The sequence below is a fragment of the Muscardinus avellanarius genome, assembly GCF_963383645.1.
Source record: "Muscardinus avellanarius genome assembly, chromosome: 8".
In the NCBI taxonomy this organism is placed as follows: Eukaryota; Metazoa; Chordata; class Mammalia; order Rodentia; family Gliridae; genus Muscardinus; species Muscardinus avellanarius.
In genome coordinates this window covers 106,701,688-106,724,013 of record NC_137794.1, presented here as the reverse complement: position 1 = coordinate 106,724,013, position 22,326 = coordinate 106,701,688, and the positions used below count along the sequence as shown (strand labels likewise).

The window sequence follows — 22,326 nt, the reverse complement described above, 5'->3', positions numbered from 1 at the left end:
AAGCAGCCTTAATATGTAGCTTCCATTGTCTCCCAAGTGACAATGACAAAATTTTGAACAAAGATATGGTGGTATTTTGAATGCAGAAAATTGATGAGAGCACTCAATCATTACGTGGTGCACTGTAGCATTGATAAATTGAACTTAAAGGACCCTGCCATTCAGCATTACGAGTAGTGATTTTACATCAATCATTGTGAATAAATAAGATCATTTGTATCAGTCCTGGATATTTGTATATATTGAAATTGTGTTTTAAGTAGTTATATGAAAATTTTAAGTCTATACTTAGATTAACATTTCCATGTATTTAAAAACGCCACAAAATTTACTTATAAAGAAATTAAGTTGCTGCAGTATTTGAGGGGTGTGGTCTTTGAGAGAAGAACTTAGAAAAGAGAGAAATGAGGTTGTCTTCTTTACGTAATGTTCTGTGTGACCTGGGAGGCCAGATGTTCTGACGGCCCTCTATATCTTCACAGTAAAATAAGGACAACAGAGCCAGATGTGGTGCTGCATGCCAGTAATCTCAGTACTTGGGAGGCTAAGGTAGGAGAGGACAGCCTTAGCAAGTAGTGAGCAAGAAGACTACTTGCTCACTGCTGGGGCTGGGAGTGTAGCTCAAAGGTAGAATGCCTATGAGTTCAATTCCCAGTACCACAAAAATAAATAAAATAAGGACAACAATTTCATTCACATAGGAATTGCAATGCAGTAAACAAAGTGTTGGATATACTGTGAATGAATGCCTCTTCAGTTAGGTGTGTTGTGTCAATAAAACCTGAAAATCAAGAGTTTGGTTTTTCAAATTCCATTTTAATGTCACAATGGGCAAATCTCCTTACCAGTATGGGTATCATGTCCTTATTTTTTAAAGGTAGGAGTTCCTTCTAAGATAGCTATGATAAGAGGTCATTAGGTTTTCCATTGGAATGTTAAGGAACTTCTCACTTCTAATCATATGCACGGTTATTTGGTTTTCCATTAGCTTTTTATAAACTTCTTACTCAAGACATATTATTTACTGTTGACTTGTGACCAATGCAGTAATTTGCAAAAAGAAATCAGCAGAAACAGGATTAAAAAAAGCAAATTTCTCCAACTCATCAGAGAGACTATAATATTTTCTTTGTTTTCCCATTTTCTCTTGTATACTGGAAGGACAGAACTCACATCTGTGTCTTCTGTCCGTACATGCATGTAGCCATCCCACAAGGTCAAATTACCTTTCTGCATTGCATTGTGGAGAAAGCAGGCTTTGAACTGCAAAGGTTCATCTGACTCCATCACTTATAAGAAGTGAAGCATAGGAAAAACGGTCGAAACTCTCTGTGAGCCTTGCTTTATGTTTAAAAATAAAGGGCATGCTCATTTGAAGTGATATAACAATTAATGAGACCATAGCTGTAAAGCACTCAGTGTAAAGCCTGGCACTTATCTAAAAGCTCTATGAATGTTAGCTTTTATTAGTGTCATCATGTTTATTTTCATTCCTTTTCATCCTTAGTGTTCCAGTTACTTCTGTAAGAAAAAGGAGACTGTAATGCTTGTAGCATGGAGGGGTGCTAAGAGCAAACCTGGAGTGGCACCAATACCCATCTCAGGCACCAGCACAGAAAGGGCAGCCGCCACACACACCAGGCAACCTGGGTGGGATCTGGGCTCCACAGCTTTCAAGCTTTATGAAGTCCATAAAGTTGTAAGCTTTTGTTTACTCTGCTGTAAATTGAGGCTAGGATTACTTGTCCTATTTCACCGAACTATTAATGAAAGGTTGAAAAAATGGTTGATATATATGAAAATATTTCCCCAATTCTAAAATAGTAAACTGAAGAAAAAATTATAATATTAAAGACATCCTTACTGATGCCAGGTGTGGTAGCGCAAGCTTGTAATCCCAACATTTGGGAGGCTGAGACAGGAGGATTGTTGTTTGCAGACAGCCTCAGCTACTTAGTGGGGCCCTTCACAACTCAGTGAGACCCTGTTTCAAAAAATAAAAAGATTTTTTAAAAATAAATAAATAAATAATAAAAATTGGGCTGAGGGTGTCACTCGGAGGTAGAGTGCCCCTGGGCACACACACACAAAAAAAATCCTCACTAACTTTTATTCATAATTCTAAAGGGGGAACCATCAGAACTAGACTAATTTCAAAGAAATCCAGTCAGCAACATGGTCAGACAGTATTTATGGGTAGAATAAGAAAGTGAGGGTGAGAGACCGTTTGATTACATAGGTGTTTTGCCTTATTTGAATCAATTGGCCACCTGCAGTTTATTAAAGAGGGGCTGCTGTAATCAGCCGAGACATAGCTGTTTCATGTAAAAGTATATCCCCCGGTTAGGTTTCAGTTTAGGTACTAAGTGTGGAGGCATCCTAGGGCCAAATTCAGATGAACATAACTAAGGTGGGTTTTCTCCTCAGCTGGACACACGTGAAGGGTCAGCAGGACTGCATTGTTCTGCTGGTCCTCTCAACAAGTTCTGGATCACATTCATCTGCTGAATAATTGTAGTGACGGCCATCATTGATTACAGGCTTACCATATGCCATACATTGCCCTGGTCCAAATGTGCACACCCAGTGGCCTCTCTCATTTAGTGCTCACAATTTAGGGGTAGACATTATGTCCTTTAAACAGATTTAAAAACTGAGGCTAAAAAACTTAAGACACCCACCATGCAACCCCAACAGAGCGTAGGTTCTAAAGAGACCCAATCACAAGACAGAACTGTCTTGTGTTTTGCCTCTAATCATTCGTATTCTGCTATTTTAGGACAGGTATCTGGAATTTAAAAGGGCCGAACCAACCCATCTCTACCCCAGTCTCCGCCTCGCCCCGTCCATCATGTAGAATCCACGCCCAGGAACCCTCCCCCGCGCTCCCGGGCGGAAACCAAGGCGCACCCAGCCTGCACCGCGCTCGGAGGACGCGGCGCATGCGCTCTCAGCACATCCGAGCTTCCTGTCCGCGCTCCTCACTTCCGGCAGGAAATTCCAACCAATGAGGTGAGCGCAGAGGCGGGCCTTCCAGGCTTTTTTCCGCCCGGACGCTTTCAGAGCTCCTAGAAAGGCCCGGCGAGGCCTTGGCGGAGTACCCCGGCCTCATGGCCGCGTCCGGGAAGCTCTCCACCTTCCGTCTCCCGCCCTTGCCCACCATTCGGGAGATCATTAAGTTGTTCAGACTCCGAGCAGTGAAGCAGCTATCGCAGAATTTCCTCCTGGACTTGAGGCTGACAGGTGGATGTTAGCAGTGTCCCCGGGAGCGGGGGCCGGGGTCTGGCGGGGCCGAGCCCGTGGAGGCGCAGGAGGCCGCGGGGCCGCTGTGCAGGGCCGTGCAGCCGCGGCTCGCGGAGGCGGGCGGTGTGGACGCCCAGTACACCCGGGGCACGGCCCCCAAAGCGGCGGGGTGCGGAGCCTCTGTCCCTGCAGTGTAAAGTTACCAGGATTTAAAAATCGCGCAAAGACCACCTTGTTGCAAAAGGGCTAACCCTGTAAGATTGACTACACGTGTACTTGTTGAGTCAAAGAAATCCTCGAGGTTGCAGATATTCAGTAAATACACATTGCCCAACCGAATGCGTGCTAAGCTGGACTTGGGTGTGACAGGTCGTCTTACCTCGAGGAGTTTGTGTGCTATTAAGTTTACATTCCCACGCCTTTGTTAAGGCACTTTTTTATGAGGTTAAACTGATATGCAGTGAAATTCATCCATTTGAGGTGCGCGACTCGATGAGTTTTGACAAATTATATATATATATGTCATTAAACCAACATATGTATGCCAAATTATAGATGTAATATATATAGTTGGCTTAATCACCACCCCCATTTCTTAGTGATGCTCTTGTCTAAAAGGTGAGGTTGAAAAAATAAGCACTGTTAAATATATGAGTACCAATTCACTGCTACGGGACTTAACTATATTTCATTCTACCGTTTGGCCCCTCTGCAGAAAGGGAAAAGAGCAGTAAGTCATACCTAGAAAGTTTATTTTAATTAAATGATACCTTAACCACAAAGCATAAACGAATTTTATTTCCTGGGCATGGACCCTTTATTCTGCCCATAGCAATATTTCTTTGGGTAAAACAGCTTAATTCCACTTAAGTTTTCACATCTTTTAATTGAGAGAGGCCATACTACAAGAGCTTCAAAAGACTGCCGATGTGTAAAAATGTTGGTTCTAGTAATAGCTAGAACCAGCTTTTTCTACTGGTTATGAGCCACATACCTGCTAAATATGAAGCCCCATTCTCAGGCCTGAAGACATAGGTCTTTGTTTTTAGCAGAGTTACGTTTCTTGATGTGAGTTGTTCATCCTCAGAAATAAGTTCCAGATTCTAGGTACTATCATCCCCTCTCCCTGTGGGAACCAGGATGCAGTGAGATTAAAGCATTTTAGTGCAAAGCACAGGTGGGAGAAGATGGAGACGGACAAGCAAGCTTAACAATTTGACATTGCATTCTTGGTATCCATTTGTATCTGAATGTGCCTGAGAAGTTTGAGGGTGAAGCCAGTGTCCGGTCTACTGTCACAGCTTTCTATGTTTAAAAAATGAAAATGTTAAATTCACTTCAGAATGCCTGTGCTACACAAATACTTTTATCCTCCTAAGAGGCATGTGACAGCTGTAATGGACCAAGCATTGACTGTAGAATTTATACAGGAGTCAGAGTCCTTTCTCTGTCATTTGTTTTTTTAGGTTACTGTGCACAATTACAATAGACAAGGGAACTGTAAAGTTCAGAGAGATTAAATTGGAGGACTGGTTTTTAGTTAACATGTTATAAGGATTAGGTAACAGCATGTATGTAAATCATCCATGATAGACGGTTAGTGGATGCTAATTCCCTGTGTCCATAAAAGACAAGACTATTTTTGGAAAACTCTTTTGTTCTTTAAGCTTACGTAGGTAGGTTATCGATAATAAGCAAAATTGAGACTGTGTAGTGTCAGTGAATACAGCCAAGAAGGGCTGATGTCATGTCAGAAGCTAAATTTACATTATCCTAGGAGGCCCAGTTCCTTCTATTCTAATATCTCACAGTCAGTAAAACCAGCCCTTTCTGTATTTTTCAGAATTGATTAGTTGGAATGAATCTTCAGTACTCAGCTTTTCTGTCATTTCTTAAGGTCTGCTAACTTAACTATTATTTTCATATTAATGTGCATGTTTGCAAAGCTTTTTTTTTTTTTTTTTTTTTTTGTGGTACTGGAAGTGGAACCCAGGGGTATTCTACCCCCGAGTTACACGCCCAGCCCTGTTTTTTATTCTTTATTTTGAAACAGGGTCTACAGGGTCTCACTGAGTTGCAAAGGACGCACGAAGTAGTAGCTGAGGCTGTCCTCAAACCACGATTGATTCTCCTGTCTCAGCCTTCCAAATGCTGGGATTACAAGCATGAGCCACCATGCCCGGGTTTGCAAAGCTTTTAATTTTTACTTTTCCTGGAAATGACGAAGAACTCAAATTTCTGAGTCTTATAACCTACGAATTTGTTGCTGTTCTGGCCACCAAGTAGATGTTTATAGGTAAAAATGAACACTGGTTCAACATCGAAGTTTCTGAATATGAAAATAAGTCTTGTTTATTTGATGATTAACAATGATCATCTACATAAGCTTAATGATCAACTACCTACTGGTCTCACCACACTTTAGGAATTAGTCGGTTTGATGGAGAAACAAACGGAAAATCTAATATTAGCTAAACATAGGTTAAGGAAATTTTGTCACTGTTGAATTGTAGCAGTTCCTAACAAAAAAAAAGATTATCATGACCACTGTTATTTTTTAGGTCAAGAGTTAAATAATCAAGTAAATATTGAATGTAAATGATTAATTGATTAGATAATGCCTGATAAGAAAAGCTTGAGAGGTGTTTTTTTTTTTTTAAACTCCATATACTGAAATTTGCCAAAATAACCAAGAAAATTAAAACTTCCTTTTCCCTAGATAAAATTGTGAGGAAAGCTGGCGATCTGACCGATGCTCATGTTTATGAAGTGGGTCCTGGGCCAGGGGGAATCACAAGGTCCATTCTCAATGCCAATGTTGCTGAACTTCTGGTGGTTGAAAAGGACACTCGATTTATTCCTGGATTGCAGGTGAGATACTTTAAGTATCTTTTTTTTTTAGGAAGCAAAAGCACACTTTAAATCCCTAGGCCATGATTATGAAGCCCCAAGTGACCAAGGATTATATAGGTTGCTTCTCCAACTGGAAATCTTCTGGCATCATCATGGAGACTCTGATTCTGTCCTCCAGAGAGCTCCAGAAACCTGAATTCTAACAAGCACCCCCCGATGTTGATTGCCTTCTCTGGGCACTAATACCAAACTGTTTCTAGTGACTTTCTTAAAAAAAGCTATTATATGCTGTGTATATCATGGCCATTCCTTCAAAAATAAATAAAAACAAATGGCCAGTAATGACTCAGTTGGCATGACTTTTGAGAACTTCATTTATTTAGGTTCAAAACACATTTCCACAAATAGAAGATGGGGCAAACATTTGCTAACTTTTTGTTGAAAGAAACTAATTATTAAGCCTAAGCATTTTTATAAGAATTTTCAAAGTAAAAGAATGAAGTCATTTAACTTATAGATTTAGGACTCTGAATGAAATGAAACCAGGACCATATGATAAATATTGGAGGGAATTGTGAATGTTTTCCCTGGAGAAGACAAGACTGCATGAGTGTCTGCAAAGCTGCCTGTTGGAGGTTGGGAGTAGAGAGGAGAAGCTTGTTTTTATGATTTCCAGGAAGAACTAAAATATGTAGGAATTGAGGGAGGCAGGACTGAGGATTTGAAATAAGGTGGGACTTGAGTTTCTAAAACCTTGGTGAACGGTGGAACCGATTGTGTCAGGGGTTTTGTAAAGGGAATTCCTCATAGGGGGCGCTTAATGCCTTAAGGGCCTTTGTTTGATTCCTTTGTAATTCTAAAATTTTATAAGAGCCCTAAGCCTTTGACAATTTATTATGTGACTATAAAAGAACAAAAAATTATCCACAGTCTTCCATACAAGAAGGCAAATTGTTTTAAAATTAATACATTTTAGTACTTACTTATGGATGTGTTAGTGAAAAAATGTTTAATTTTTGTCAGAACAATTCAAGGAAATTTGTTTAAGAATCTAGAAGCCGAGCCTGGTTTTCCAGGCTTGTAATCCCAGTACTTAGAAGGCTGAGACAGTAGGATCACAGGTTTGTGGCCAGCTTCAGCTACTTAGGTTCTCACCGACTTAGTGAGACCATTTCAAAATAAGAAAATAAAAAATAGGACTGAGGAAACAGCTCAGAAGTAGAATGGCCCTGGGTTCTATCCCCAGTTCGGCAAAAAAAAAAAAAAAAAAGAAAGAAAGAAAGAAAAAAGAAAGAAAAGAAAGAAAAGGGAAAACAAATAATCTAGAACTTTACATGCATTTGATTTTTTAGAAATATTAATTTTTCTCATCTTGCTGTATTTAGTTTTTATGAGTTAAGAATTATATCCAGCCGGGCATGGTGGCGCACGCTTGTAATTCCCACCCCTGGGAGGCGGAGACAGGAGGATCACACAGGTTCAAAGCCAGCCACACTGGCTTAAGAGACCCTGTTTCCAAATAAAAATATAAAATAGGTCTGGGAGTATGCCCGAAGGTAGAAGGGCTTCCAGGAACCCCAGTACCACCACACACACACACACACACACACACACAAAGAATTATATCCAATTTTTCCAATCAGAATTGATTTCATATTTCTAAATTTATTTTGGGATTGTCACATAGTGTGTATTTTTTAATCAACTATGGAATTTAACAGTGATTTTTGCTTCAGATTACATTCTTTTATTTAGAAGTATATGTTAATTTGAGGTAGAAACCAGGAATATTGTTATATTTGGTAAGATCATGAAATAATAAAAAGAAACTAAATAATTACATAATTCCCTCTAGATTTATTCTTCTAAGCAGAGGTTTCCAAAGTTATTTAGTTTATGGACCCTTTTTCAGGAAAAAAAAAAAAAAAATTCCACAGGGCCTCCTGGAAAATCTACCTTCTTTAAGCAGTGGCGAATTCTTTTTTGTGTGTCTCTTTCATTCCAGCATCCCTCCAGGGGGCAGTATTATCCACTTGGGAAACCCCATAAATCCTTGCTGGATATAAGGAATACTCATCTTACTTTTACTCCCTTAAAGAAATTTCTTAACTCGAAAATCTCCCTATCCGTTATGAGCATTCTTTCTTGTTAGGCAAGGGGTGAATCCAGTGTTTGTAAATTCTTGCATTCATTTACATACTATTCTCTGTAATCTGAACCAAAGATCTTTGAAGACAAACTATTGACAAGTACAACTGCCACCCACTCTCCTTAGTACTGCCCTCACCAAAGTCCTCGCCTTGTGCCTCGGCCTTGTTCTACCTCAGGAGATATGTCCTTACTAACCATACTGTGTAAATCTTTTTTTTTTTTTTTTTTGTGATACTAGGAGTGGAACCCAGGGGCTTTCTACCTCTGGGCTACACCCCCAGACCTATTTTATATTTTATTTGGAAACGGTCTCACTAAGTTGCTGAGAGCCTCACTAAGTAGCTGAGGCTGGCTTCGAACCTGTGCGATCCTCCTGTCTAGGCCTCCCAAGCGCGGGGATTACAAGTGTGCGCCACCACACCCGGCTTCCTCTTACTGGCTTGTTGGCTGACTCGCCTCTCTGGCATGTCAGTCCTGTGAGGGTAGAGATGTGAGTGTGATTTGTTCCCCTCTATGTCTCCACTGTGATAGTGCCTGCCCCGCAGCAAGTATTCAGTAACGTCTCACATGGGAAATAAGACTGACTTGCTGGGTGTGGCGGTACACACTTGGGTAATCCAGTACTTGGGAGGTTGAGACAGGGTCGCAAGTTCATGGCCAGCCTTAGCTACTTAGTGAGGCCCTATTGGGAGACCCCATTTCAAAATAAAGAATAAAAAATAGGGCTGGAGTGTAGCTCAGAGGGAGAATGCCCCTGAGTTCACTCCCTAGTACTGCAAAAAAAAAAAAAAAAAAAAAATTGACTGGTTTTTTTTCTGTAACTGTATATACATGCAGCATATTAGCTAACTAAATGTGACATTTCATAGTAAAACTAAATAGCATTAATTATCAAAAAGTATTATACTCTCTTTTTCTAAATATCAAGGCTCATTTTAAGGTAAATTATAGAAAATGTCTATTTGATTTCTCATCTGCTTAAGAGGATATGAAATTCTTAGTGTCTTCCATGACGGAAATGAACTTGCCTTTAAAAGAAATGTTGAGTACTAAATTATCAAGTGGGCTTCTTTTTCCTGTAAAAAATGTTTCAATGTGTAAAACCATTTTCTGTTAGAGGTCCTAAATTAATCATAAAACTGAGTAAAAGCTGAAGAGGAGTGATCTATTTTAAGGATTTCATTTTAGTGGTTTCTAAGCTAATAGAATTACTTTTTAAAGAAAGTGTAATAATTTATAAGATGTCTCCTAGCTGAAAGTGTATCATTTGTAGCCTAATTCCTTTTAAAGTATAATCACCAGGCAGCTCAGGAGAAAGAAAACTGGCAATAATGTGTAGATTTCACTCTCAGTATGTTGTAAAGGCAAGAAAACATGTCTGATACATGAAAGCAGTGTAGTATAGTTTTGTGGGTAACAGCATAGACCTTGTGTGGTTGTTTTTGTTTTGGTGGGTGGGGCTTGCACCATTTGTTGAGATTATATTTTCATTGAATTGCCTTGGTGGTGCTGAAATCAATTTGTCTTATAAGTATCATTGTATATCTGGTCTTTCCTTTCATAAATACCAACCTGTATTGGTGATCATATGTTAAAGTAAGATTTGTCTACTCTAGGTTCTTTGATTTCCATATAATTTTAAAATCAGGTGATCAATTTCTATCTTTAAAAGGTCTGGTGTGATTTTGATTGGGATTAAATTGAAATTATAGATCAATTTGGGGCAGAATTGATGCATTAATGTTCCTTTAGCATTGTAAACAGAGTATATCTTTTTTTTTTTTTTCTTCTTTTTTTTCTTTTTTTGCTGTACTGGGCATGGAACCCAGGGGTATTCTACCTTTGAGCTAAACCTGCAGCCCTATTTTTTATTCTTTATTTTTGAAACAGTTTCACTGAGTTTCAAAGGGCTTCACTAAATAGTAGCCGAGGCTGTCCTTACTGCAGTCCTGTCTCAGCTTCCCAAATGCTGGGATTATAAGCAGGCACCATCACACCTGGCTCTCTATATCTTTAGATATTCTCTCATTTTCCTTGGAAGTGTTTTGTAGTTATTCCTGTAGAAGTTTTGCATGTGTCAGATTTACCTCTAGTAATTTTATATATTTTGATGCTATTGTACATGGTATTTTTAATTTTAATTTTAGTTGGATGTTGTTACTAGGTGGAAATACCATTGAATTTTCCTTTAAGATGTTAACTTTGTATTTTATAAACGTGCTAATCTCACTTATTGGCAGCTGTTTTGTAGATTCCTTAGTATTTTCTGCATGTCTATTTATGTCATCAAATGAGCACGGTTTTACCTTTCCCATGCCAATCTCTATGCCTCAATTTCTTCCTCTTGTCTTATTGCACTGGGCAGAACCCGCAGTATAGTTGATTAGCAGCAGTAAGAGTGTATGTACATCCTTAGCGTTTTCTCTGGTCTTGGGAAGCACACTCAGTCTTTACAGTCGATAGAACCCGCAGTATATTGTTGATTAGCAGTAGTGAGAGTGTACATCCTTAACGTTGTCCCTGGTCTTGGGGAAGCACACTCAGTCTTTACAGTCGATAGAACCCGCAGTATATAGTTGATTAGTAGTAGTAAGAGTGTATGTACATCCTTATTGTTGTCCCTGGTCTTGGGAAGCACACTCAGTCTTTACAGTCGATAGAACCCGCAGTATAGTTGATTAGCAGCAGTGAGAGTGTACATCCTTAACGTTGTCCCTGGTCTTGGGGAAGCACACTCAGTCTTTACAATCGTTCAGTCTTTACCACAGATGTGATATTAGTGGTAGGTTTTTTTCTAGATCTCCTTTATCATGGTCAGGAAGGTCCCTTCTATTTCTAGTTTGCTGAAAAGGTTTTATTCGTTGTTTTACGTTTTCTTTTCTGTTTAAAATAATGGACAGATGTTAGGTTTTCTTAGGTTTATTGAAATAATTCCTTTTTTAGTTTGTTACTATGTGAATTACATATTTTTAATGTTAAATCATCTGTAGAAACTCTAGTGAAGTCACCTTTCTCCTTCTTGATACTGATTATTTTGTGTCTCATTTTTTCCTGATTGTTCTAGCTATAGATTGGTCAAACATACTGATCTCCAAAAGAAACTAAAAGATTTCTCCCCTGGTTTGTTTTCAATTTTAGTGATTTCTGCTCTGAAATCCTTATGTCCTTCCTTCAGATTACTTTGAGTTTAATTGTTCTTCTTTCTATAGTTGGTTTATTTTAACGGAGGAAGCTGAGGTAATGGTTTTGAGGCCTTTTCTTATTTTTTTTTATTTTTTATTTTTTTCGTGGTACTGGGGTTCCTGAAAAACCCTTCTATTTCCGGGCTACACTCCCAGACCCAGTTTTTTATATTTTTATTTGGAAACAGGGTCTCTTAACCCAGCGCTATCCTCCTGTCTCTGCCTCCCAAGCGCGGGGACTACAAGTGTGTGCCACTACGCCCGGCTTCTTATTTTTGTATAGGGATTTAGTGCTATATGTCTTCCACTGAGTACTGCTTTACTGGAGTCTCACAGATTTTAATAAGTTGTGATTTCATTTTTATTCCATTTAAAAATACTTTCTAAGCCAGGCATGGTGGCACGCGCTTGTAATCCCAGCACTTGTGAGGCTGAGACAGGAGGATCGTGGTTTGAGGACAGCCTCAGCTACTAGTGAGGCCCTTTGCAACTCAGTGAGATCCTGTTTCAAATTAAAGGATAAAACATTGGGCTAGGAGTATAGCTCGGAGGTAGAATGTCCCTGGGTTCCGTCCCCGGTACTGCAAAAATAAACAAACAAACAAACAAACAAACAAATAAACTTTCTGTAGCAGGCATGGTGGTACATGCTTGTAATCTTAGTATTTGGGAGGCTGAGTCGGGAAGATCACAGGTTCCCAGCCAGGCCCAGCAACTTTAATAAGGACCCCAGTAAGAGAGTAAATCCCTGTTTTGAAACTAGAAAGAATAAAAAAATAGAACTGGGGGTGTTGCTCAGAGGTAGAATGCCCCTGGGTTCCATTCCTGGTACTGTAAATGTAGTCATGGATTTGACTTCCAGTTCTGTCATTTTGTGTCATCTGTCCTGAAGTGCCTTTATTAGGTTCATAGACATCTGTGATTGTTGTGTTTGTAGTGAATCTGAGATAGGTGGACTCTTGGAGAGAGAAAAAGAGAACTTAGTAGATGTCTGAGCGTTACCAGTGTATGCTTTAGCAGATCAACTAGAACAAAAATGTAATCGATTTAAATGTCACCAGATTCAAAGACTTACACAGTATGTTCACAACTGAATAATGGGTGGACCTTAACCAAAAGAAACCTCTGAACCCCAAATGTCAAATGGTTGTCATGGGATTTGATTTCTGAAGAAGTTGCCTGAAAACTGGCATATTTCTTTCCAGGAATTTATATATAATCAGAGTTCAGCCCTAGCTGAGTCACTCACTTCCTTTCACTGAGAAGCCAGGGGTCCCCCACCCGTCCCCCACCCTCCCTTGGGCTTCTTATACCTGCTTTTCTTTCGATATTCTAAAGATGGTACTACCATGTCTTCCCCCTTGCATTGTTTCAAACAAAAAATCTGCTGTCCTCCTCGACTTCATTCTGGTTTCTTTCCTCTGCTTGCTTTCAAGATTTTTCTCTTTGCCATGGTGAGTTTCACCATGATGGAATATGGTGTCGTTTTCTCCTTATTTCTTATGTATGGAATACTCTCAGATCTGCAGGGTTTTCACATTTCTTTGATTTGGTTTGGCTTTTTACATTTGTTATTGTCCAATTCAATTATTTGATTGAGAGTCAAATAAACTGGTGTTCAGATCTCAGATGTGCCACTGATGCACTTTGTGATCTTGGCTTGCTGTTGAACTTTTAACTTCAACTTCTTCATCTGCTGCCTGGGAGTAATAATCATATCTTATGCTCATAAATGGGATGGAAATTGATGTAAGGAGCCTGGAATGCGGCCAGGGGCCAGTAGTGGTTCCTGTTAAAATTATTCCCCCTCCCTTATTAAAGGGACAAATAATTTAGACATTTAGGCAGAAAGCTTTTTTTTTTTTTTTTTTTGGTGGTACTGGTGGAACCCAGAGGTTTCCTACCTCTGGGCTATACTTCCAGACTTATTTTTTTATACTTTTTTTTTTTTGAAACAGGGTCTCACTAAGTTGCTGAGAGCCTCACTGAGTAGCTGAGGCTGGCTTCCAACCTGTGCAATCCTCCTGTCTCAGCCTCCCAAGCGCAGGGATTACAAGTGTGTGCCACCACGCCCGGCTAAGAAAGCTACTTTTAATTAGAGATAACTAAATTTTGAAATTCTTTTATCTCTAGCAAATTTTTAACAAGAAGATTGCCTGACTATTGTGACATGATAAGCACATAAGACATTTAACTTACTTGATGCGACCATAGTTAATCATAATATAATAAAACTCAAGTAAACAAAATGTGGCTTGCAGCTGAAGTGTTTAGAAGTAGAAATCAGTGCTAGGAGCTGGCCCATTGGCAACAGTAAGAAGCAACAGTCATTACAATGGCAAAGACTATAAAAAACTCACATACACCTCCACAAAAAAAAAAAGCTCACATATACCTCCTTAACCATGAGGCCACTGCTGTATGTAATGGTGGCCCAAGTCATCAAGGAAAGGGTGAAACTGAGCCCTGTTTTTTTGAGAAAGGAAAAGAATTATGCAATACAGTTCTAAAAGATTTCCTTCTATAATTTTCTTCTTCTTAAGAAATACTAACACATTGCCGGACGTGGTGGCGCACGCTTGTAATCCCAGCATTTGGGAGGCTGAGACAGGAGGATTACAGTTCGCGGACAGCCTCAGCTACTTAGTGAGGCCCTCCTTGACTCAGTGAGACTCTGTTTCAAAATAAAGAATAAAAAATTGGGCAGGGGATGTAGCTTGGAGGTCAAATGCCACTGGGTTTTATCCCCAGACCAGCAAAAAAAAGAAAAAAAGAAAAAAAAGAAATGCTAACATATAAAGGAAGAAACATTGTGTGGGAAGTTTCCTGACTCAGACATGATTCCTCGATGAAAATGAGTAAAGAAGTTTCTACTATGCATATTCTGATCCTTTTAAAGGGCAAGCAAACGGGCTTTGAAATAATGCTGTAATTTCCTTTCTAAAAAAGCTTATTGTACTGTTATCTTAAGTTCCTATTAAATAAGAGCATTGCTGTTTTTGTATTTTCTACATAAGAATATTTTGTTTTTACATGTCATATTTCAATTATATATTTTTTCATTCTCATATTATTAATGTAACAGTTTTGCTCAGCTCTTTTGCAAGCATTTATTTCAACAGTATTTGGCCCTACCATATGACCGATTTAAAAGAAGGTAATTAATGAGAGCCCACTCTGCAGTGTTAGCTGCAGGAGCCTTTCGCCACGACACAGTGGCGTGATTTTGCCTAAGTTACAAAAATTCATAAATTTTTTTCTCATCAAATTAAGCCACCAAATAGCTAACAGGCAGTCCACTTTTACTTGCCTTTTGCACAAAGACTTTCACAAGGTTTTGACTTCTTAAAGAATTTTTTTAATGTCCATAGAAAGAATGCTTCTGTATTTGTTTTCTGACTTTTTATTGCAGGCATTTTTTTGACTTCTTAAAGAATTTTTTTAATGTCCATAGAAAGAATGCTTCTGTATTTGTTTTCTGACTTTTTATTGCAGGCATTTTCCATTATGTTATTTTATGTACCCTTTACAGAACCTATTTCCAGAAAAAAAATACTTATTTTCTCGAAGACTTTATATAATAATTTTACTAGAGAGTGAAGATTATATATTTTATTTTATAAATTGTAAGAGCTAATCATTCTAATGATAGGATTGTTGGCACTCATGTTTTACATATATGCTTTTCTCTTTCATGGTTTGGTTTTCTATTTCTTCTTTGTAGTGTTAGTTAATGAATGCCTTTTACTCTAAGCTGTCTTACATCTCATTTAGGAAGAACATAGGATTGAAAACTAAAATTAAAAATGACAAAAGAAATATGGGCTTGGTGGTGCACGCTTGTAATTTCAGTTCTTAGGAGGCTGAGACAGGAAAATCATAGGTTCATGGCCATCCTCAGTTACTTAGACCCTTTTTCAAAATAAAAAATAAGGCTGAGGGTGTATCTTGGATGTAGAATATTCCTAGATTTAATTCCTAGTACCACAGGGGGGAAAAAGTGCTACAACAGTTTAAGAGTTTCTGTACAAATAGTCGCTTGGCTATAATCAAGTGCCTACATTCATGGTTGGCTATGCCTGTGAGCCCATTATGTGGTCACACCCCCAGTGTTTTGAAATGTAATGCTCCAGAGTGGTTTATGAAGGCCCATAGTAGTGATTACTCTCACCTGCCATCATCCCCCCAATAGCATTACGATGGTGAAAACATTCTTCTCTATTACTGGTTGGTTAGAAAGTCTGCATATGTCATTGCTGAATACGATATTAGCTGTTTAAAAGGCTATTGTCTGTATTCATAATATCAATTCAGTCTGTGTAGCATTTTTCTCCACAACTGCTTCAAGGCCTTCACATAAGTCAATGACCATCAGCATTCCTTCTTCCTGTGATGGGAAGTCAGGAGAGGAAAGCCAAGCCTACAGAGTTGTCATGGAGAAGGTAGACCTTCTACAGGACGGATTCATTGTGTCACTGGCCGAGACTTTAACTCGAATGGGAATTCAAACGATAGAATACAGAGGTGCAACTGTAAACCTATGAAAGCAGAATAGGCTTGTATGTCAGTTTTCTGGTATGCACTTGTGTGTGTGAGTGTGGGAAAATCTAGTGTTTCAAACATGGCTATCATCACAAATTAATTCTAAAGAGCCAAATTTATATTTTGGTTTAGTCCAAATTACTAATTACTCTCTATACATTAGTGTCATGTAACATAAGCTTTTAGTTCTGCCTCTTTATTTTTGAAATGCTAATTTGTTTTAATTATGTGAAGCATAATTATAGAAAATATTTTAGTCTTCTTCATTATTGCTAAATGCTATCATTAAATTCTTGGTGTTTATACAGTAAGAGCATGTTCCATAGAGAGCTGTCTCTTTTTTAATTATTAGTGTATTGAGCTAATTATGTTTTCTAAGATGTATTGACTGGAACTCATCAGGTTAAGTTTTAGCAAATCATGGTCATTTAAAACAATCCCAATATATATTAATACCAGAAGCACATAATTATTTTGGCTAAACTCCCATGGTTAACCATTTCAAACTAGATGGTCCCAAATTTAAAATATTTAGTCTCTTATACCAGTGTAGGCATTCTATCTATGTATTTATAAGCTATTACTTGTATAATTTTGCCTCATTTATTAGTAAAGTAAATCTCTGCATGTTTCTTTACCCCACAAATTTTGGGAGTCAACTTTCAAAAGCAAAAGACTTTGATAATTCACTTATTGCATATGTATTAACACCTGCTTTGTACTGCTGTAGCTGCAGATGCTGTTCAGGTAGATAAGAAACAGGTGTTGCCTTTAAGGAGCATGTGTTGTTGAAGGAGAAAGAAACCTAACGCATATGGTAACTGTGATAGTACTGTAAGTACTGTGGAGAATCACAGGCAAGGCAGAGTGTAGATACAAAGGTGGAAGCAGTTAGTAAGCTTCGGGTCCTGTGCCAGGGTCTCTTAGCTGCTCCTTACATCTCTTCATCCTTCCTGTTAGTGACCCTGAAATAGACAAGGAAAGAGTGTTAGGAGAGAAGTAGGAATGGTACCAGGGTGTGCAGTTCCATTTGATTGGATCGTCCTGATATGGCCCTGACTGAGCAAGTTCTAGAGTTTGGGCAACTGAGCTGGAGCCAAGGTTCTCTGAGCTCACTGAGCCAAGACTCAAAGTAGGAAGAGGCTCACGTCTTCCCTTGCAGTCTGCTTTAGCAGTGTTGTTTTTTCTCATTGAGGATATTCATTCCTGCATTAGAAGCTCAGGAATTACCTGTTTTCTATTTTGCATTAGGTGCAGGGAAACTTAACCCAACCAATACAAATGTGTAGGTGGCTATAAGTGTAACCATAAGACTCTTGTAAACCAAGAACCAACTTTTTAGTATATATTGTGAGAATATGGTGATAAACTGAATGAAATTGAGAAGAAAAAGATTGGTTACAAAGGAAAGGGTATTTTGTTGTTGGTTTTAGTTTTTGCTTAGAAATATTGAAGGGAAGGAGCAAATTACTGGAAGGTAGAAATAGGCTGGGAGGTAGGTATTAGAACATGATGGAAGTCAGGCGTGGTGACACATACCTATAATCCCAGTACTTGGGAGGCTGAGACAGGAACATCATAGGTTTAAGGGTAATTGATTTTCAACAAAGATGCCAAAAACTTGTACAATGGAGAAAAGACAGTCTTTTTGACAGATGGTGTTGGGAAAACTAGTTAGCCATTTGTAGAAAAACGGAATTAAATCCCACCATCTCATTTTGCACAAGATTCAACTCAAGATGGATCCAAGACCTGGGAATTAGACCAGAGAATTTGAAATGGCTAGAAAAGGACATAGGTCCAACACTCCAACATACAGTCACAGGTAGACGTTTCCCCAGTAAACCCCCAAAGCTCAGGAGATTAAAACAAGAATTAATAAATAGGATGGCATAAACTAAAAAGGTTTTGTTCATTAACGGAAACCATCGGAGGTCTAAAGAGAGAGCCTACACGGGAGGCTTCTGTGGGAGAAGATCTTTGGCAGCTACTCCTCTGATAGAGGACTAATATCTAGAATATACAAAGTACTTAAAAGACTTAACACAAAAAAGCAAATAACCCAACCAAGAAATGGGCAGCTCAACTAAAAAGACACTTCACAGAAGAAGAAATTCAAGTGCCTAGTAAATATATGAAAAAATGTTCAACATCATTTAACAGTCCGGGAGATGCAAGTAAAATCTACATGGAGATTCCATCTTACCCCAATTAAAATGGCAATCAAGAATTAAAATAGTAATAATTGCTAGCAAGGATTTGGGGAAATATGAACTCTTGAACACTATTGGTATGGAATTCAAATCAGTGCAGCTGCTGTGGAGATCAGTATGGAGATTGCGCAGATATCTGGGAATGGATTCACCATATAATCTGGCTTTTCCCCTCCTGCGTATCTTTCCAAAGGAACTGAAATCAGAGAATTACAATAATATATGCATATGCATCTCCGTGTTCACAGCAGCAAAATTCACAAAAGCCAAAATATGGAACCAACCTAGATATCCATTCATAGATGAAGAGATTAAAAGATATTGCATATATACACAATAGAATTCTACTCAGCTATAAAGAAGAACAAAATTATGTCATTTTCAGGGAAATGAGTGGACCTGGGGAACATTACATTGAGATTAGACAATCATAGAAAGTGAAGGGTCATGTTTTATCTCATATTTGGAAGCTAAGGAGCAATCAAGATAGCAGAAGCATTTCAGATAATGGAGGAGAAGCTGTTGGAGCCAGGGAGGTGGTCTAGGGGAAGGGGAAGAGGGAGGATCAGTGATGGAATTACTTCCATTGGCCTTATGTACATATGTGAAAATACTAATGCCAGTCTCAATATGTGTGAGGAAGGGAGGAGGTGGAGGGAGGCCTACGGATGAAGCTCACCAAGTGCTGTGTGCATGTGTGTCACTATCACTGTGTTGTACACTAATGATGTGAGACTATAATGCACCAATAAAAGTATAAAATTAAAAAATAAACAGGCTGACATGATGGGTATGTGCCTTTAAAAAATTTTTTTTTAAAGGCTGGGGATGTATCTTGGAGGTAGAATACCCCTAGGTTCAATCCCAGCACACACAAAAAAGAGTAGAAAGAATAATTTATTAGGATGTCTGCAGGTCAAGAAATATTGAGCTTAGCGATGCTGTTGTCAGCAGAGTGTGTCAGCAGAGAGCCAGGCGCCCTGTGGCATTGAATCTACCCATAGACTAAGTTAAAGATTTTGATAAATAGACTGTAAATCTTAGTGAATTGAGCTAATTTTTCATAATCCTCAGGGCTTCATTATAATGTCCTTATTCTGTAACTTTAATACTTAGACTAGGAGTTGAATTTATGCTAAGTTTTGTACAGAAACAGAAGTCATTCTAAGGGCCAGGGTGACACTAGTGTTCTGACTGCATACTTATTTTGCGTTGGTTACTATCCGCAATGCCTCATCGTGTTGAGAAACAGTTATTCATTGCAGTGGACACTGTGGTCTTAGTTTATCAGCGATCACTCCTAGTCTCTGGCTCTTCTGACTGATTTAATGATTTCTAAGTTTAAGAAATTTAGTTATGTTACTCTCTGAAGTGTGTAAGCTCATTTTATTGACTTTCTTCTAAACTAGATGCTTTCTGATGCAGCACCTGGAAAACTGAGAATTGTTCATGGAGATGTGTTGACATTTAAGGTAGAAAAGGCTTTTCCAGAAAGTCTTAAAAGACCCTGGGAGGATGGTGAGTGACTTTGGGTTGCCTTTAAAATATCCTCTTGATATTTTTAATATCACTAGTAGTTACTTTATTATGCATTTAACACAAATGTTTATGTATTTGCATTAAAGTAATATATAAATACTAAAAATTGTCTCTAGTAACATGTATTATAAGTTTTGTTTTTCTACTTTCTTACAAAATAGAACATTTTGTTACATTTTCTGAATTCTGATTTCTCTGGCTCAGATTTAGATTCTGTTCAAATTATCATTTTTATAATTCTCATATAAAGGTGGGATCAACTGTGAAGTATTTCTCTTTTTTTTTGTACTGGGGGTGGAACCGAAGGGCTTTTCTACCTCCGGACTATTCTCCCGGACCTATTTTATATTTTATTTGGAAACAGGGTCTCACCAAATTGTGAGATTCTCACTAAGTAGCTGAGGTTGGCTTCGAACCTGTGCAATCCTCCTGTCTCCAACTCCCAAGCACTGGGATTATAAGTGTGCACCACTATGCCCGGCCTTTTCTTTTTTTTTTTTTAATTGATGCATTATAATCATACATCATTATGCGGTACAGGCATACATACACACATCACACATTTAGCCCTTCTCCAATTCTCGTCCCATTCACTCCCCTTCCCTACTCTAGTTCAGCTAGGTGACTGACGTTGATAGGTTTATGAGTGTATATCATGCGTCTTCACGTGCTTCTCTCTTTCCCCCAATTATCTCCCTTAGTTAGGTCACCTTCTTTACCAAACCGAGATTTCTTCTTTGTCTGGAGTCCTTCCTATGTCCCATTTTCTCCCTATCTTCTGCATATTATGGAGAACATCCTATATTTTACTTTTCATGACTGGCTAATCTCACTTAGCATGTTCTCCAGTTCCATCTATTTCCCTGCAAATGACATAATTTTGTTCTTTATGGCTGAGTAAAATTCCATTGTGCAAAACTCTATCCCATAGTTTTGTGATCCATTCATCTGTTGATAGGTATCTTGGCTGGTTCCATAGTTTGGCAATTGTGTAAACATACATATGCATGCATTAGTCTGGCAGTTTGATTTCTATTCTTTTGGGTAGATACCCAGAAATGGTATTCCTAGGTGATATGGTAGGTTCATTCCTATTCTTTTGAGAATCCTTCATACAGTTTTTCAAAGTGGTTGTACTAATTTGCGATCCCTCAGCAATATATTAGAGTTTCCATTTCTCTATACCCTTGCCAGTATTTGTTGTTTTTATTTTTCACGATTGCTATTTTAATTGGGGTTAGGTAAAATCTCAGGGTAGTTTTGACTTGTATCTCTCTAATTCCTGATGATGCTGAACATTTTTTCATATATTTATTGGCCATTTGTGTTTCTTTTGTGAAATGTTTATTTAGTTCATTTGCTTATTTTTGATTGGGTTGTTTTCTTAGCAGTAAGTTTTTTGAGTTTTCTGTATATTCTAGATACTAGTCCTTGTTGGAGGAGTAGTTGGCAAAAATCTCCCATTCTGGTGGCTGTTTTTTAAGGTTCTTGATAGTTTCCTTTGCTGTATGGAAGCTCTTCAGTTTAATACAGTCCAACATATTGATTCTTTTAATTACTTGTGCCTTTGAGGTCTTGTTGAGAAAGTTTTTACCTATGCATATGTATTGAAACATTGGACCTAAGCCCTCTTTAAGTAGCTGCAAGGTCTTTGGTCTAATTTCCAAGTCTTTGATCCATCTTGAATGGGCTCTTGTGCAGGGTGAGGAAATGGGCTTTATTTCCATTTTTCTGCATATGGTTAACCGGTTTTGCCAACACCATTTGTTGAAGAGGCTATCTTTTATTCAATATTTTTGGCTTCTTTATCAAAAATCAAATGGCTGGAAGTGTGCAGATTTGTTTGAGTCTTCTATTCTGCTCCATTGGTCTGTGTTTTTGTGCCAGTACCATGCTGTTTTTATTACTGTGACTTTGTAGTATAGTTCGAAGTCAGGTATTGTGATGCCTCCTGCATATTTCTGGTTGCTGAGAACTCCTTAGACTATTCTGGGTTGTTGTTGTTGTTGTTGTTGTTGTTGTTGTTCCAAATGAATTTAGGAAATGATTTTTATGTGTTCGTAAAGAATAACCTTGGTAATTTAATGGGTATTGCATTGAATCTGTAGATCACTTTTGGAAGAATGGCCATTTTGATGATATTTATTCTGCTTATCCAAGAGCATGGAAAGTTTTTTCTTCTTCTAAAGTCTTCTTTGATTTCTTTTTTCATTGTTTTACAATTTTCTTTGTAAAAGTCTTTTACCTTCTTGACTTAGGTTTATTCCTTAGTATTTTATTTTTGGGAGGCATCTTTACTAACCTTTTGTCTAGATCAGTCTAGCAGTGTGAGAGGAATGTTGAAGTCTCTCAGTGTTATTGTATTGGGATCTATGTGTGAATATCACAAAAGTTTGTTTTATGAAAGTGGTTGCACCTATATTTGGGGCATAAATGTTGATATCATTATATCCTCTTGCTGGATTGTTCCTTTTACCAGTAAAAAAAAATGACCTGCTTTGGAGAGCCGGGCGTGGTGGCACACACTTGTAATCCCAGCATTTGGGAGGCTGAGACCGGAGGATCACGGTTTGCGGATAGCCACAGCTACTTAGTGAGGACTT

The 22,326-nt window shown here is 38.3% G+C and overlaps 1 protein-coding gene across 1 annotated transcript in view; it reads left to right on the top strand.

The window, feature by feature from the left end:
* Positions 1 to 3,110: 3,110 nt before the first annotated feature.
* The window catches only part of TFB1M (transcription factor B1, mitochondrial), a gene marked incomplete at both ends in the record, with an annotated part of 50,444 nt that continues 31,228 nt past the window's right edge, over positions 3,111 to 22,326 (top strand). Inside the window, 3 exons of the mRNA XM_080700692.1 lie at positions 3,111 to 3,243; positions 5,963 to 6,114; positions 19,594 to 19,702. Coding sequence (XP_080556818.1) covers positions 3,111 to 3,243; positions 5,963 to 6,114; positions 19,594 to 19,702 — 394 coding nt within the window. The remainder of the gene's footprint in view (positions 3,244 to 5,962; positions 6,115 to 19,593; positions 19,703 to 22,326) is intronic.